A 19074-nucleotide genomic window follows, 5' to 3' on the forward strand; every position below is an offset into this window, starting at 1 on the left:
GACAGTAAAAAGTAGAAATGTGGACACGACACTGAAAAAATCAGCATGCGAACAAAAGATGCCAACTAGTTAAACATTGCTCAGATCTGCAGCCAAGATAATGGAGTACTGACATCTTGATCTTCCTTTCCGCCCATGAGCTTGCTTCTAACTTCAAGGAATGCTTTAACGAAGTCAATGTTATTGTTCAATCCCCTAGTTTTCATACAATCCTTAGCTATTCTTTGAGGTCTAGCATAATACGTCACATTCCTGGCCATATAAGAATATGAAACCACTGTGGCCATGGGAAACTTATAAAGCAACCATAAACAAATGTATTGCTGGCAACAAAACTCACTTCTTTTAATCTTGAATTAAAAGCTTGATGAATTGCTACATCGGCGCAGTCCGTAATCTTCCAAAGAATTGTTTGTTGGCAAAATGCCCACACTATGATCTGTGCTACTAAGTGATACCGTATCATCATCCACCCCAAGCATGGCAAGGGTGAGATGGGTTTGTATATCATGCCCCCCCTGATTTTCTACAATGTCATCCTCATCTGAAGTATCCATATCCTTGATCATTGTATTCTGGCACCACGCCCAGTCAGTCCTCTCATCTTCTCCTTGTAGTAGTTTTAAAATCTGCCATTAATCATATCTTGGTATTAAAGAGTAAGCAGAGATGAACAGATGTGGTTAACATAGAGTGTTTTATAGCTTAAAGAAAATGTAAGAGAAATTGCACCCTAAAGTAATTTTTGCAGGTAAAGAATACCCTCAAAAAACACACGAGGTAGTAAAAACAAGCCCCTGAAGCATATAGAAATGAATAGAGGAAGATAAATTACTCGGCTCATGCAAGGACGGTAATGAGATGTTTCCCTTAGACAAAGTGTAGCAGCAAGCATCATTCTATGCATTTCATTTGTATCATAAACATTTTGCAAACATTTGTCAGCAAGACTTTCCATATTCCCATCCTGTAAGAGTGGTCTTGCCTGGTTTCAACATTTACAGAAGGTTAAACATGAGCCCCTAATAAGGATAATCAATATAAATAAACATGAAGAAGAGAGTCAACCCACATAATCAGGCTTTCTTGACCCTTGGGACTTGCTGTATCAATTGGCTTCCTTCCAGTTATTAGCTCAAGAAGGACCACACCAAATGCATACACATCCATCTTCTCATTAACCTTTCCATAAACAAAGTATTCTGGAGCAAGATACCTGTCAAACTACAATCACAATTAGTGAATTTACAAATTGGATAGCTTTAATCTGAAAATGGCCAATCGAAACTGGGAAGATGCTTACATACCCAAATGTTCCTAAAACATCGCTGCAAGTGATATATGAAGATGTTGGTGCCCACCTTGCTAGCCCAAAATCTGACAACTATTATAATAACACGCACATTAATTCTGTTGAAATTTTTCATTAGTGCAGAATTCCAAGTTTCAGTTTACAAGTCTAGATCACTAAGATCTCTTCAAATACTGAATTGTGCAATTTAGTCTTGATTCTTCTTGCAGTAAAAAGATTTATACCTGTGGTTCAAACTCTTCAGAAAGCAAGATATTGGAAGACTTTACATCTCCATGAATGACAGATTGAGAAAATCCATTATGCAAGTAATCTAATGCTTCAGCAACTCCTACAGCCACTTTTAATCGCACTTTCCAAGGAAGTATTGGCTTTTCCTCTCCTCCTGAAAAATATATACATAGTCAATAGCTAGGACTATAATCAAATCTCAGAAAAGAGAAAATGAAAGACCCTGCCATACAATACATAACACTATGATGCTTAAAACGTACTACTGCTTAATATTTCTACACGATTTCATGATTCTTAAAATGCAATACTATTGAGTATATACCATGGAGATTCTCTTCAAGGTTTCCTCTGGATACAAAATTATACACCAGAAGGCAGTTAAGGCCTTCTGCACAGTAACCAATAAGTGTAATGACATGGTTGTGCTTCAATAGAGTAAGAATCTCAACTTCAGAAAGAAGCTCTTGCTCTGTTTTGGATGATGAATTCAAGATTTTCACTGCCACCGATTGTCCATCACGAAGAAATCCTCTGTACACCTTACTGCAGCCTCCTCTTCCTATAAAATTCCCTGCAAGAATAAGGATGTTACATAATTGAATTGAGTTCACAAGGTTAATATACATTTCAAGGGAAATTTCCCATTCAAAACAGAAGCACAGAAATGAAAAACTCCATGAGGAAAACTACAAATGCAACCTGTTGAAAAACCAGAAGTAGCAGATTGCAACTCCTGATATGTAAAATGCCTGCAGGTTTTACTTTGACAAAGGAACTCTAATCTCCTTGCCAAACAATTTTCTTCTCGATCAGAATCATTCTGCTGACTGCAAGGAAACCCTTCTTCTTTAGAGCATGCTTCAATTGGTGCTACCTCATTTGAAGACTGAGCTTCATGTTCATAGTTGCAAACCTTCTGCATAATCTGTCCTTTCAAATGAAGCTCTCCAGTTGCCTGTGTAAGCCTATTTGGCAACTGTAGTGCCCATTCAACTACAGATGTTTGTTTTGATGTAGACTTTGGAGTAGGAAGCTTGGTCAGTGAATCGGCTCCACGTAAGAGGGGCCATCCAGGTACTGATTCTCCTTTCTCTGTAATCAGTCCCGAAGTCGCCCTTTTGGGAACCTTTTGGTTAAGAACTACCCACTACTAACCAGTTCTCATGGATGCCATAACAAAAGGGAGAAGCATGCCAAGGAAAATGGCATGAGTAAAGAAGAAATTGAAAAGGAGATTTATGAGTTGAAGGAGAGATTCAACATAGTCAAAATGAGGCTTGAAAGAGAATACCAAAGGTAGAGATGGGACCTAAGGAAGAAGGCCAAATTACTTGTCAGAAAAAAGATTTTAAGAGGTAGCCCCCTAAAGCTAGAAAGCTAGGGAGGAAGATGAAGCACCTGTTGAGCCTAAAGTTGAATTAGTTCACTATTTTGAACCAGAGCAGGGAATAGTCCTTGATGATGAGGAAGATGTTGAAGAGAGACTATCAGAGAGTCTCATGGACTGCATAAAGAGTTCAAATCAACATATGGATTTGTTGATAGAAGATATGGTGGAAAAAGCATCATAACAGTAGAGGGAGCTCCACAAAGAGGATGTCGATGAGACAATAAATGAAAGTCTCATGGGAGGTTAGCTAGAAGTGCTCGTAACATATATACCATATGGGGCTAAAGAGCTTGGTGATTATGATACTGATGCTATGTGTATAGATGCAGATTATAAGGATTTTCGAGAGGGACAATCATTCATAGTTGTCATAAGAATAGAAGAAAGAGAAGGAGTACCTTCCTAAAGCATGGAAGGAAGACAAAATTTGATGTTGGAGGCATCAGAAGAGGCCAGGTAACCTTTTATTTTTAAAATTGGTGAATTTTATGTGAATGCATGCTTTGCATGTGAGGAGAATGGACAACTGGTCCAAAAGGAGAACGAGAGCACTAAATTGATCTAAGAAATCCAAATTGAGGTAGTAGATGCTAGACAATCCTCAAGGAAGGATGAGTTTCCAAAAGGAAAAAACAATGCATAATGAAGCCAAGATAACCTTGCAAGCAATTTTCAGAAGTGACCATGGATCCTAGCAGCCATGTGAAAGATGGATAACAAAACCAAGTTTATGTTAAGACAAGGAAGGAGGCAAAATTATCCCTCAAATGTCATTAAGGAGGAGGCCTTGAACAATCAAAGAATGCATCTATAAGAGAGAAATTGTAGAAGAGGGGATGAACAACATCATGATGCAATGTTCTTTAGAGATCGGTTGATCAATCCAAGGTTTAAGGATTGGCTTGAGTAACATTGTTCAAAGAATGCAATCAATAAGACAAAGGTGTCGAGCTTATTGCTGCAACTGGAGAGCTTGGTTCAACAACAAGAATTATGAATGTTGGCACCCAAGGTATAGTACAATTAACCAAAAAGAGAGACTCATTGTACTTAGTTGTAATATATAGACTGTTGTATAGACACTCTATATAACAGTGCAATTTGTTTTATAGCTTTACTAATTCTTTAGCAACAGTGCAATTTGTCTTCTTACCCTCCACAAGTCTTAACAATCAATTCTTCAATTATATGTTTAGCACCCTTCACTTGAAGATAGGATAATTCTTCCCATCAAGCTTAACGTTGGGTAGAGGGATGCTTTAAGATGAAGCTATCCTCCCCCTTGATCAACAATTCTCTACAGATCTCAGAACAGAACCAAAGGTAATCTCAGGAACAACGTACTATACTACTATGACAAAGAACCACAATTCTGAAAGAAACATCAGTTTGGTTAGGATCTTCAAACAGCTACCAAGGAATCAAGCAAATGATGCTCTGCAATTCCAAGACTTCAAGTATCCAGATGCATTGCATTGCTCTATGGCACATCAATGCAATTAATTAAGCATAGAAATAACATCTCTATGTAGCGGCACTTAAAATATTACAAAAGGTGATCATTCACTGAGGTACATTCCAAAAAATATATAATTATTGTTGCCACATCATCCAGATTTAGAATAATAATCTATTGGAATGGACACATTGATAAAAATTCCATTGTTGAGTTTGGGTTTGAGTTATTTCTTCCTCTAACTGCTCTCCAAAGCTAACTATTCAAACCAAGTCACCCTTCAATGACATACAACTCACAAGGTTCTCAAAGGCAGAAAAATCAAAAGCGTATAACAGTTAATATGTCCTTTACTGCTCCATTTTCAGGTGAAAGATTCTCAGTAATATAAACAGATCTTCCAATAGTCAACATGTAACAACAACCAAGAAAATATAGGAATCCACCAATAAACTATAATGCAAGGTCTTTTTTCTCTTTTCGAAAGGTTTCCATGAAAAACTTGTTCAAATTCATTTGTAGAGTAAGCACATAAAACGTTAATGTAATTAACCTTGAGCATGGAACATAATTCTTCTTAATCTCCATGATATTCAAGAATCAAACTCCAATGGCAGCATTGGCTTCAACACGTCTTCCTTTTATCCCTTCAAAGCTGCCATGGGTCATGATGGCTTGATCAATGATCGCATGCTCTTAAGACCAACAGTCTATACATAATTAGACTACAGTCTATACAGACACTGTGTTCAATCCAGATTTTGATTACAAACACCATTGAGGCCATACGGTATCTCCAATTTTTCACATCATTGAGGTCATCAGTATCTCCAGTTTCAAACAGCATTCAGGCCACATTTGCTTCAAAGTGCTTACAAGTATTGTCAAACGGCAGTACATTCTAAATTTACTCATATTACACTTGAGAACTAGAACACATACCGCTTGAGAAGAGAGCTGCTGCCGCTTCAAGTACCTCAAGCTCAAACTAGTCTGTTGTTCTTTCTTGCATCAAAAGAACTGAGTACAATAAGAAACAAGTTCCATGAGTATAAAATCAACAAATACAAATGAATATTACATTTTTTATCATCACCCAACAAACAAGAACCAAACAAAACTCAAGTCTAAGGGAAGGTTTATCAACTTGATGTCGAAAGAAGTACCATGAACAGGTATACCCCATCTTCCGGAAAGCAATTGCAATCCCTGAGAAAAGAAATCATCTTATTGTCTACCACAGTACAGACTATCGACATCTGAGACAAAAATTCATTCCCAAGTAGTCCAAAGCACCTCATAGCAGTTTCTCTATTACAAATCAGACAATATTAATACAACAGATTTCTTGCCTCGAAAACTTTTCAAAAGGTCTATACAAAACTTGAACTACAGTCTATACAGACACTGTGTTCAATCCAGATTTTGATTACAAACACCATTAAGGCCATACGGTATCTCCAATTTTTCACATCATTGAGGTCATCAGTATCTCGAGTTTCAAACAGCATTCAGGCCACATTTGATATAAATAGTGCTAACTGACCCATGACTCAGGCAAGAAAACACCCAATTCCCCCACTCAACCCTATGAACCAGCCCATACTTGGCAACATGACTATAACGCTCCCTCTCACCATAAAAGACATTTGAGACAATTGTATCGAGATCAAGCTAAATGAAAAATATGAACAATACAACAATCATTGCCGGCACCAACTGCTCTGGCCCTTATCACCGCAAGAAACAATATGACGTACTGTGCCAAAGAAGCACAACATATTCAGCGAATTGAGATTTGAAATTAACCTATCATCTGATAAAATAACCCTGAAAATAAAAATGACCGCGTATTTTGACCTTAAACACCCAAGAACACATCTGGATTGCACAAAAATGAGCACAATCTACAGCTATAAGAAAGCTAACAGAATGAAAGGGAAAACCAAAGGAAAAAGAAACGGACTTTTAACGAAATAGGCGTGATATAAGCAACAGATAAAACAACAATGACCAGAAAGTTACTGCAAAAATGGTGCAGAAATATTATTTAAACCAACACAAACAATACATGGGAATCAGAAGCAGGAAGTTGCCTTCTCCATCACAATATTCATCTTGGGATACTGGCAGACTACAAACATCCAAATGCTGTAATATTTAGGGTAAGTACTGATAACTTTCCAGCTCAACAACACAACAAAAGGTAGGACACAGACAATCATAAAAAGAGTAAGCAGATCACGGCTACTTATCCCATGCTTGAATATCAGCAGAGTTAATATACCTTTTACACGAACATGAGAATAAAGGGGCCTAATTTCTCGCGCTCAGCCAACAATTCGGTCAAGTACCGACTGTTGTTGTTGCTGCTGCAGTGGCATGAGCCGTTAAAATCCAAGAAACAATGGATACCGAAACCAGAGAAGAATAAGCGGATTGAAATCTGAAAATGCAAGAATATCCCACCGAAATTGCTGCTGCTAGATGTGTGAACTAGCATGAAAAAGCCTATTTCAAAACCATTTTTATACAGGGACCCAGGGAGCCATATACACCAAAACAACGGGCTGAATCCGTCAAAACAGGGAGCCGCCCTCGCTCCTCCCTCCATTTCAAAATAAATCTAACATCCCATGACCAAATCGACCCTCACAAACCACTCCCGGGACCAAATCGACCCTCACAAACCACTCCCAAACCAGAAAATCCAAACTGTAAATCAAAATGGGGGCGATTTTGATCGAATACGATTCCGCAAATATCAAAATGGGGCAATTTTGATCAAATACCATTCGGTTAGTTTATCCGCCCTGGGCTAAAATAAAAAAATAAATTAATTTTTAAATAAAATATGGGCTAATTATATAAAAAAAAAATTATTATTTTAATTAAAAATTCGCCCCATTAAAATATAAAAAGCCTTAAATTTCGCCTTTGGGCGATTATTCGCCCCTAAAATTAACCTTGTCAGTCATCCCCCCTTAGGAAGAAAAGGCCCCCATTGCATTGAGTGCCTCCATGAGATGGGAAAACTTCTACTGATCTTGGTCCCTGGTGAGCCACTTGCCTTGGTGCAAGAGTTGGACAATTTTGAGAACCCGATACAGTTAGATCTTCTCCTGGCAAGTGTTCTTGATCTGCGTGTCCATGATCTGATCTGTTGTGGCTTGTTCCATGCAGTCTGGGTTTAACTCTATTGATGTGATATGTTATGCAATGTCTAATATGTCTAGTAATGGTGGAAAGTATGGTCGAAGGTGGTCCACATTGAACACTAGGTGCAGGCCAAGGAATGGTGGAATGTTGAGCTCGAAAGCATTGTCCCCTACAACCTTAGTGATGGTGTAAGGCCCATATCGGAGTGGGCGAAGCTTGTGGTGGGGCCCAATGAGGCACTCCTTTTGTAAATGTAACAAAAGTTTGTTTCCCACCTGGAACTTGTGTGGCACCCGATGTTGATCATGACATTGCTTGTACTTAGCATTGGCTTTGTCCAATATTTCATGGACCTACTGGAAGATGTGTTGAATGCGCTCATTTAAGTTGTTAGCCCTTTCAGCTTTGGATTGGACATGAGCCGAATTTGTCTGGGTAGCTGCAAATGGTATGGCCACATCAATGGGACATAGTGGTTGGAATCCCAACCCCACCTGAAAGGGGTTGTCACCAGTTGAGCTATGGAGAGCTCTATTGTAGCTATGTTGGACATAGGGGAGGCTTTCATCCCATGTGCATGGATGCTTCGAGTTGTACATAGGTATGATGTGTACGATCATCCTGTTGACGACCTCTATTTGGCCATCAATTTGGGGGTGGAAAGTCATGGACTTATTGATCTTGGTATCCAACATCGACCAGGGAATTGACGAAAATGTACTTAGGAACTTGTTGTCCTGATCTGAGATAATGGACTGCGGGATCCCAAAATGTACCAACACTCGTTCAAAGAAGATCTTAGCAATGTTTTCTGCAATGATACTCTTCTTACAGGCTGCCATAATGGCCATCTTAGAGAATTTATTGACGACCACATAAACACAGTCTTTTCCATGCTTAATAGAAGGAAGGCCTGACATGTAATCCATGGAGATGGATTCCCAAGGTTGATTGGGAGTTGGAAGAGGAGTATATAGGCCTTGATTCTTGATGGTTGGTGATGAGCCCCAAATTTGGTAACTTGTTGGGCTCATTTGGCCTAATTATCCTTGTCCAGTCCTTGTTCAATCCTTCATTTTTCATAGCTTATGCATTATTTTTCAGTATGTTTATGTCATTTGTACGAATAAGGGTAGTCACTCTTCCTAGGTGGCTAACACGTGCTCATTTCAAGTTTTTTAACACATGTTGGAGCAAAACCGAGCAATCATGGGCTAGAAGATAGCCAAGCTTGAGGTGAGGATTCATAGGGGGGTTGTCTATGGCATTAAATAGCCCTTCCTTGGGATCTTCACCCCCAACTCCGAGTTCCAAAGGCCACCAAAACCGGATCTAGAAGGCAACCAAGCAGATTTTGGAAGGGGCTGTCTACTCACAGTTTAGACAGCCAAGTCCCATAGATTTAGGAGGCCAGCTAGGGCCCTCATGGTGTATAAATGTTAAGGCCTCAGCCTTCGTAAGGGACTTTTGAAACCATTGCATAGTTTGCACTACAGTGCTGTTAGCTTTACTTTGTTCTCTTGTAGCCATTTTGGCATAACTCTTGACTTATGACTATTTTTTGATAATGAGAAGCAGTCCGATTTTATATCAACTTTGAGTTTTCTATAGGAGCCATAGCTCTCAGGGTTGGGCCCAACCTGAGAGCCTAGGGCTTCCTTTTTGTACTGTTACCTTTCCTTTATGCATCGTTGTTTTCCTTTTATGCATTTGAAACGTATTTCCGTTGGGCAGATTTAGTTGTGTTGGTTAAATAGGTCACTGTTTATGAATAGAATTGCTTCAGATGTTTAAAATAGTTTGGTAGGATAATAACAGGAAAAAAATCTCCAAGAAAAGGGTCAACAACACTCTCATTTTCACCTCATCCTTATTGGATCAGGGGCTGAAATTGAAGAAACAGTGCTGCCCCAACAAAAACACTAGTTTGCTTGACCATGCAGTCCTTAGTGTACTATTTTCATTTGCAGAAGTTAGTTATGGGTTCAGATCTCTGAAATGTTTCTTTGCATGATTTATGTACATGGTTTTCTTTCCAAATATAGTTGCTGTTCATTCGTTTTATTGACAATTAGATTAGATTAGCTAGGACTTTGATTATTTGTAAGACTTTGTTGATTCAGTTAAATGTACACCGTGCAGGGCATCTCTACCACTCTCTCATCCGCCTAAGCTTCATCAAAGCCAGCTGTTCCATCCCTAGCTAGGTTCCTCGTCTCACACCTGTCCTTTTTCCCACGTAACCCTACCTTCTTGCTCCATCATTGCCTTAGCCTTCTTTAAGCCAAGTCAGCCTTCTACACCCTCTCACCACTCCATCCACCAGTCCCTGGGTCACTCCAGGCCCCTATCCTACCTCCCTATCCATTCATGCATCTTCCCTCACTCACCCATCCTCTAATATCCACTTTTTAAACATCCTGTAGAAATTTCTGAACATCCTGTAGAAATCTCTGAACATCCCGTAGAACCCCTGCAGACTTCCTGTAGAAGCTCACAAATGAGGTTTCTTGATAGCCAAACTTTGTGAAACTCTCCGGAAGGGTGTTAGGGACTCCTTAGACCCTCTCTGAACCTTCCCAACCTTTTCCAAGCATTTCTCCTCCTTGATCCACCCCTCCACAGTAAAAAGCCAGATAAAAGCACATGCATGATAATTCTAATAACTTATTCAAAAATACAAAAAGATGTTTTCTTCAGGTAGAGGTAGTCTAGACACATGTATTTTACCTTCATAGAAGTAATGGCATCCCTTCCAGTAGTTTGCATTCTCTCCTTTGCATCAGTAGGACTAGCTGGTAGAATTAGGGTTTGCTAGGGTTTGCGTTACTTTTTGGCTTTCAGTTTCTTTCCGCAAGTAGATTAGCTTCCTTTGAGTTAGCTTTCATCCATCAGTTAAAAAGCTTCTTCTAAGAGCTCATAGAAGTTGGCTTAAGCCCCTAGCAGACTTGTGCCAGCTGACCAAGTGACAGCTGCGGCAAGAGCTAGTACTTGTGCATACAACATCGTCACTTCCAAGTTTGTTACGAACTACCGGGTTGATAAAAGTAAAGAAGGGAGTCCCAGGAGTTGCAGCATTATTGCTGCAATACTGGAGCCCACCAGTTGGTTTGGTAATGACGTAGACAATGCAGGATCTGATGTACTTTTCAACATCCTGTCAAAGGTTCAGCCAATAAAAATACTTCTACAACATTGCCATTGTTTTCTCTACCCTGAAATATCCAACGACCCGACTGTAGTGCGCCTCCCAAATAATCTTGGTACGCTTGCTTGAAGGAACACATATGTGTCCTAGGTGGCATAACAGTGCATCCTAGTTGTGAAAATTTGGAACTTTCTTACCTTCCAGGAGTGTCTGGTATGTGCTACCGAATTATGGATCACTCTTGTAAAGATGCGGACACCTCGCAGTCTCATGCCCACAAGGGTCAAGCATAGTGGTCAGCGCCATGACCGGTGGTCGACTGAGGAAGTCTGCAACATTTTTGGTACTGCCCTTCTTGTACTTAATGTTCAAATGGAACCGTTGTAGGTATGTGGACCATTTTTGATGGCGATCGTTCTGCAACTTCCCTTGTGTCTGTATGAACTGTAGGGGTCGGTGGTTTGTCTGAATGATCATTTCCTTCCCCAGAATGTAATGCTTCCATTGTCGGCAGTCCTACATAATGGAATACATCTCTTTATCATAGATGGGATACTTTTGGACTTTGTCTGAAAGTGTCTCATTGTGATATGCCACTGGATTACCCTACTGAGTAAGAATTGAACCAATAGCATAGTTGGAGGCATCTGTGTCAATCTCAAATGGTTGTTGCAAGTCTGGTAATTTGAGAACTGGTGTAGAGCAGAGGAGATGCTTCAACTTGGGAAATGCCTTCTGTTGGGATTCAGACCAAAAGAACTTTTCTTTCACTTCGCCCTTGGTGACTTGACTTAAAGGCCAAGTGATATGAGAGAACCCCAATACGAACTTGCGATAGAAATTGGAAAGACCCAGAAAGATGCAGAGCTCTGTTAAAGTGGTTGGGGTTGGCCAATCCCAAATGACTTGTATCATGGCTGGGTCCACATGCACACACTACTCACCAATGATGTACCCCAAATATTGAACCCGGATCATGCCAAAAGTTCATTTATCCAAATTGGCACACAACATGTGTTGTTGCAAGGTTTGAAGGATCCGTCGAATATGGTGGAGTTGCTCTTCCCAACTAAATACACCACCATGAATGCATTGGTGAATGTCACAATATGTCTTTCATCAATTTCATGAAGGTTGTAGGGGCATTCATCAACCCAAAAGGCATGACCAACCATTTGAAAAGGCCCTCCTTGGATTTGAAGGCATTCTTCCACACATCAGAGGGTTTGATAGGCACCTGGTAATAATTGGGCGTCAAGTCAATCTTGCTGAAATATTTGGCCCCCTTGAGCTAGTATAAAAGGTCATCAACTTACGTGATCGGGTACCTATTATAGATAGTTATCTTGTTCAATGCCCGATAATCAATATAGAGTCTCCAGATCTCGTCCTTCTTTCGTACCAATATAATCGGGCTCCCACAAGGTGATGAACTTGGCTTGATGTGCCATTTCTGCAACAGCTCCTAAATCTACCTCTTGATCTCATCGTTCTCCAAAACAGAGCATCGATAGAATCCATTGGGTAGTGGCACGCCCGGGGTCAGATCAATGGAGTGCTTGACCTAACAATGCATAGGTACCCATGTAGGTGAGGCGAAAATGTCCCTGTACTTGTCCATGACCTTGTCCATCTACTGCTATTGTGTGGAGGAGCCCTCTCTGGAAGCTGTGGCCACAACATTATTCTTTCCCTGAGGGTGAATCATAAGGAAAACAAATTTCCTGGTCTGGGAAACAATCTTATTGCATTGCTTTGCAATGATCAAAGAGATGGCAGTAGGCGGGGCTACCTTTGGTATCCTGTACAACTTATTGCCCAAAGTAATAATCACAGAGCGAGGTCTAGACTCATATACAACATGTCGCTTCCACAAGTATGGTTGTCCTAATAATACATCACAAACTTCAAGAGGAGAAACATCACACAATACCTCATCCGTGAAGGGCTTGATGTTGTAGGGAAGATGACACTGCTGGCTGACGCGAAGATCTCGTCCTTGGTGAAGCCACTCGATGGTGTACGACTGTGGATGTGGTGTAGTCGATAGGCCCAGCCGCTTCACGAACTCTGTTGAAATGAGGTTATTTTGGCTCCCACAGTTGATAATGAACTGCAACGGAGAACCTTTTCTAATTTGAAAAAAAACATAGAACTAAATTAACAATTCAAACCCTCTCAAAAATACTTTAAAATAAAAGACCTCTCAATCCCTATTCACCATAGAGCATATGAAACATGACATAAGTTTTGTTTTATACTTGTGTTGAGAAATGTGTATGTGAGAGTGGCATAAGTGGACCATTGATATTATGACTATTAATGTTATTTTTTCAATTATTAAATTTTAATAATAATAATTATATATTTATTTATGTTAATTTTTTATATATTACATATTTAAAGAAGCTTAAATATTCCAAGATATTAATATTTTTATAAAATTTTATGTTATAGCAAAAAATTATATTTTAAGAAATTTGATCTTTTGACATTTAAATAATCTAATTTAGTTTTAAGAAATGGTTAGTATCTTGTAAGTATTACTAAAAATTGTTTGTTTGTTTTTTTTAATTGTTTCAAATGTAATTGAAAGAAAGTTTGTCAATTGGGTTTATCTTGGATGATTGAGAGGAATGATTATTATCCTCTTCACCTAGGTTCAAGCAAGTGATATAATAAGCTCATATTGAATATATGGTTGTAATGGCCTTGATCATTGTGACGTGATGGACTCATATTGAGTAAATTCTTGTAATGACTTTGAGCCTTCTTGTTAAACAACCTTGAGCCCTAAAGAAAATATAGGATTCTTTGTTAGATGGAAAAAAATATTTTTTGGAAACAAGTTTACCCACTTTAAATATAATAACGAGTAACGAGTAACTTAGATTATACCACATCTAACATTAAGTAAGTTGTAACCCATGAGATACAATTGTTGTAAGCTTATAAAGTGTAGCTTGCTCACACTGAACTAGGATCCCCACTTAATCCTTTACTACTTCAAATAATTGGATAATTGATTTGCATTATTACTTGAAGTGTCCTCCCCCTTTTTAAGTTTGGGAGCCTCATCTAACATCATTTAGCTATGCCTTATACAACCAAATTACCCAACCTAAACAATCTATAGTATATGTTGTAAACCAATTGAGTGGGAAGGCCTATCATTATTGTAGGTCTACCCACTTGGGATGAATCTAATAATTCCAATCTATATTGTCATCTAACTTTAAGTGAGCTAGTAAATTTATAATTCATAAGTTTGTTTTGGAAGTATTAAAATAATTTTCTTCACTAATATGGTTATAGTGGTGACCATGATGATAATGATGAACATCTATTCAGACAAAAATAATCTATCAAACCTTAAAAAAGTAAGAGATGACTTAAAATTGTTTAGAATTTTATTCTTATGCTAAAAAGTATTAAGAGAAGCATTCCAAAATCATCATAGTTTTGTTGAGTTGAAAGGTCAAGAAGGTTATTACTGTGACAAATATTTTGAAATTTAAATTTAATTTAGTTATAAGTTGGACAATTTAAAGAAAGTGTTTCGTCTTCAACTCTCTTATTATACTTGTCGAGGACATATTATATTGTTGTTGTTGTTGTTTTTTTTGGGTAAAATAACCACCATAATTTAAGCAAGTATTTGCATAAAAAATGACGGGCAACTATCACATGACATTCTATTGTAAAAGAATTCCTAATTACATTTATTTTAACCATATGTTTACTAGTTTCAAAGGAATTTCACAATATTTTAGAACTCTCACATAGTAAAATGTTAATAACTATAAACTTTCTATATTTCTATAGTTTTAATAAAATCCATTCATTGCTTTATTGATTTGGAATTAATAAAATTTTAAAAAGTGTTTTGAATTACATGTGTGTGTGTGTGTGTCCATTGGGTCTTGGATAAACGGTGATCGGGTGCTCTGTTAAGGTCCTCCTTAATGTGAAGTCATCGTTTCAATTCATTGCCCTGATTGAGGTGTTATATTGGACATGATGAAGATGTAGTCCTACCAAGTGTACAAAATAAAATAATAATAATAATATATATCAAAACACAAATAAACTTAAAAAAGTATTCGAGCCATAAGTTCAGTGTATGGGGGAAATCAAAACACAAACAAGTGTACACAATAATAATAATAATAATAATAATAATAATAATAATATATATATATATATATATATATATATATATATATATATATATATATATATATATATATATATATATATATATATCAAAACACAAATAAACTTAAAAAAGTATTCCAGCCATAAGTTCAGTTTATGGGGGAAATCAAAACACAAACAAGTCTAATATGCAACTTTGTTGCTTATTACCTGCCTCTTATAACTTCTGCCATCAATACTTTCAGTTGATAATTACTTTTTGCATAAGAGACAGGTACTAAGTAGCAAACATGTTTCCTCTTGATTTTTTCATAAGGATATTAATTTAGAATTACATTTCATTAGCATCTAGAGGGATCAAATCTCTTGAGATTGATGCACTTGGTAGATCCACAATTAAGATGGATCTAGATTGGTTTAATTTCCCCCTTTAAACATGCTATATTCCACATGAATACCATGGTCAATACCATGGGTTCTCATAAACTTGGAGCTCAAAAACCATTGGTTGACCAAGTCATATTTACCTTAACTACTCAACCAAAATTAATAAAAATAATAATAATTAGAATTTTATTTTTATTATTTTAGTTTGAAGTTATTTTTATTTTTAATTAATTTGATTAAGTCAAAATGTTTACATGACATTACAACATCACTACCATAATGGGTTATGGACACAATTAGCAAGAATAAATAGTAAAAATAGATATTTTTCATTTTTCAAAATTTCAATAATAAAAATGATTAAAAGTAACTATTAAACTAAACTAAATATTATAAGTAAAGAATTTAGCATAGAAAAAAGTTAAATTTTAAAAAATGTTATTTTCTTTTTTTATAAAGTTCTTTCACCTTAGAATTATCATTATAATGTTTTTAAGTGATTTATTTAAAAGTAATTCATATTTTTTAGTCAAAGGTGTAACCACTTTTACATTATCAATCTCCATATATCGCCTCAATGATACAAGTTTACATTATCAATCTCCATATATCGCCTCAATGATACAAGTTTACATTATCAATCTCCATATATCGCTTCAATGATACAAGTAGTATAATTAAGAGAAAATTTCTATTCAATAAAACTCTATATTACAAAAGATCTCTATTTTTATATAGTGTGTAAATTATATTATTATTATTGAAGATCGAGCCTTTTATATTATGATCAAAGAAACATACATAGATAGTTATTGCTAGTTATTAGTCTGCCACTTAGGAAACTACACTAAGCATAAATTCAAAATTTTACTATTGTGCATTTTACAGTCTACGATATTATCTGTTAAAATGAAATTAAAACAAGGACACAAAATAAACCATGAGATGATAGATATCACAATGGCTGCATTATGATAGATGTTCTTCTTGAAAGATTTGGCTCGCTTGATCATCATTTAATTGGGGAGTCCTCCAAAGTCGATGGTTGTGGCTCACTATCATTATCCGAAGAGGAGAAGTCAAAGTTTGCCAATTTCTTAGCCAAAATTGAGACCTTCTTGTTGAGTCTATCCACTTTGTCCATTAATTTAGCCATTCAAATTATCATTTCCTTCTGAGAGTAAGCTTTATGAGTAAGAAATCTTCCTATTAGAGTTTTAATATGCTAGTGAAGATTGATAGTTTGTATGGAGGAGGAGGAGCATGCTTTGGTAGAGTTGCCCACGTAAGGAATCCATTCATTGGTTTCTCAGTCTACTTGCCTATTTAGAATAAACCCTTCTATCTTATGAGACTTGATCTTCCACATCAAATATTTCTCTCTGAACCACTTCAAGGATAATTTCTTGTATCTAGTCATAGTAGTATGAGCTCTTGATTCGGCTCTTGTCTAGTGAATACAAGGGGGAGAAAATTTAGAGGCAAGGGGGGGGGGGGGGGGTGGGTGGGGTGCAATCATTATGTTCTACCTCCATGGTGAGCAAAGGAGATATTACATCTAGCCATGATCTAGGGATACCAAGGAGGGGATAAACATAGGCGAGGATCCCAGGGAAGGAAGGGGGAATTGAACATACAACCTAAATAGAGAGGAGAGGCAAAAGAGAGACAATAAGCACTCCCCTGGGGGAGGGGCAGTAAGGGTAAGGACATGGCCAAAGAAGGATAACCCCACTTAACATTGAATAGCACTCACCTAATAGAGAAAAATAGTTGAGGTATGGGGAAAAACGAATGGCAAAAAAGATCAAGTGAAAGACATTAAAAACACACCTCCCACAAGTAGAAGCCCCAAGGAGGGGAGAAATAACAAGAAGATAAATAACCCACATTCCTGCAAAACATTGATAACAAAGTGTTTACAATTGAAGAGTTGATCATAACATAAATGAAAATTACAACAAACCTAAGACTCCTACGCTAATTTCACAACAAATCAGAGATAATGTGCCTCACACTGAGTACTTTCTAGCTACAAACTATTGTCAGGCCTACATGCAACGAGAGCTCCATCACAAGATTAACATTGGATTTCCTTCCTTATAAAGTAGTATTTTTTAGAAATAGCATGACTATAAAAGGCTAAAAGTGCCCATGGGAATCGATTGTACGAAATGCAATAAGCCACAAAATGAGCATCAACCTACCCTCCTTATCTTCCTTACTCCATCCTGTGTTATAATGTGTTATCAATCTCCTATTAATCGTTATAATTGTCACTTGGATGCCTTTGCGATCTAAGCTCAACGCAAATTATCCTTCTGTGAACTCCCATGCAATAAAAGCCATCACCGCAATGTTCTCGCATAAACAAACTAAAATTTCCTAATAAATACAACTATACTATAAGCCATGCAAAATGTCATTTGATAGATGCCCTACCACCCATATTAAATAGATGACATTTATCTAAATTCATGGAGATCACCACACTTGATTTACGCCCACCTTGAGAAATAATTTCATTTGAATTATTTAAGTAACTTTTCAACTAATTAAAAAATTATAATTAATTATTAATAAAATAAAAATAAAAATTCAAATATTATATAATAAAATACTTTATCACCATTTTTTTTTGGGCTTATTCAACTCGAAATGTTAGATACAAATGACATAAATAAAGAGAGCACGTGTAAGGTGAATTAGTTACGAAGGCAAGTCATTGGTATGACTTCGCCTGTGTTGGTGGTTAGAAATGTCAGTGTCCTTGTTGACTAATATGTCGCTCTTTATGTCGTTGGATATGTCATTAGATTTGACTACGGTTGTTGAATGCCAATTTAAGTTGGGACCCATTGTTAATGTTTTTCATCATCAATCCCTTCCCACGTTCGGAAGGGACATGTATTATTTTCTTTAATTAATATATTCAATGCTTTACATCTCAATCATTTTTTAATATATTCAAATATCACAAGCCATTTTTAAAATATTTAATAATTTATATATAAGTATTTAGATACATGGTTATTTTGAAAAAGCAAAAAATGATTTTTGTTTTAAAAATGAGTTATTTTTAAGTGAGATTTTTTGAGTTTTTGATGTATTTTTCGTTGGAATCTGACAAATTTTTTTATGGTAAAATTTTGATTTGTGTTGTTTAATCTGGGTTTTTTGACTGCGTATATGGATTCAACACCCTGAAAACCCCTGAGACACTTTAATTGTATAGAGTTCACTCGTCAAACTTGTGATTTCAATGAATTCTAGTCAGATTCTAGACAAATTAGATCGGAAAATAAACAAGAAAACTTTTCAAAAAGTCTCACTTAAAGATAATTGCTTTAAAAAATATTATTTATGTTGAAGAATATAGATTCATCAACATGAACAAAACTTTATTTAAATAAAAGATTGGAGCATAAGTTTAGGAATTATAATAAGTTTAGGAATTATAAAGTTTGGTGGTCAAAGTATGTTCCTAAACATTTAAATAAAGTTTTGTTCATGTTGATGAATCTATATTCTTCAACATAAATAATATTTTTTAAAGCAATTATCTTTAAGTGAGACTTTTTGAAAAATTTTCTTGTTTATTTTCCTATCTCTCTCTCTCTCTCTTTCTCACACACACACACATATATATGTTTATTTTCCATATATATATATATATATATATATATATAAGTTGATATTTTACATGTATGTATGTATGTATAGTTTATATTCATCTAAACGTTGGATCTACCAAGCGTTGAGAGGGATCAAATCTCTTGACATGCAAACCTCTTTTAGAGTGAAAAGAAATTTGATCTCTCTAGGCACTT

General features: G+C 36.6%; 1 protein-coding gene across 1 annotated transcript in view; it reads right to left on the bottom strand.

Annotated features, from left to right (window-relative positions):
- Window positions 1-232: 232 nt before the first annotated feature.
- The window catches only part of LOC149153841 (protein kinase STUNTED-like), a 34769-nt gene continuing 15927 nt past the window's right edge, over window positions 233-19074 (bottom strand). The window contains exons 2-8 of the mRNA XM_089443946.1: window positions 2246-2672; window positions 1869-2117; window positions 1537-1694; window positions 1308-1384; window positions 1069-1216; window positions 836-985; window positions 233-629 (exon numbers count right to left, since the gene is read on the bottom strand). Of these exons, the coding sequence (XP_089300072.1) occupies window positions 357-629; window positions 836-985; window positions 1069-1216; window positions 1308-1384; window positions 1537-1694; window positions 1869-2117; window positions 2246-2672 (1482 nt within the window). The 3' untranslated portion in view covers window positions 233-356. The remainder of the gene's footprint in view (window positions 630-835; window positions 986-1068; window positions 1217-1307; window positions 1385-1536; window positions 1695-1868; window positions 2118-2245; window positions 2673-19074) is intronic.

The sequence above is a fragment of the Pinus tabuliformis genome, chromosome 9 (genome assembly GCF_031772625.1).
Source record: "Pinus tabuliformis cultivar Carrire ecotype Pingquan chromosome 9, CPIR1, whole genome shotgun sequence".
NCBI lineage: Eukaryota > Viridiplantae > Streptophyta > Pinopsida > Pinales > Pinaceae > Pinus > Pinus tabuliformis.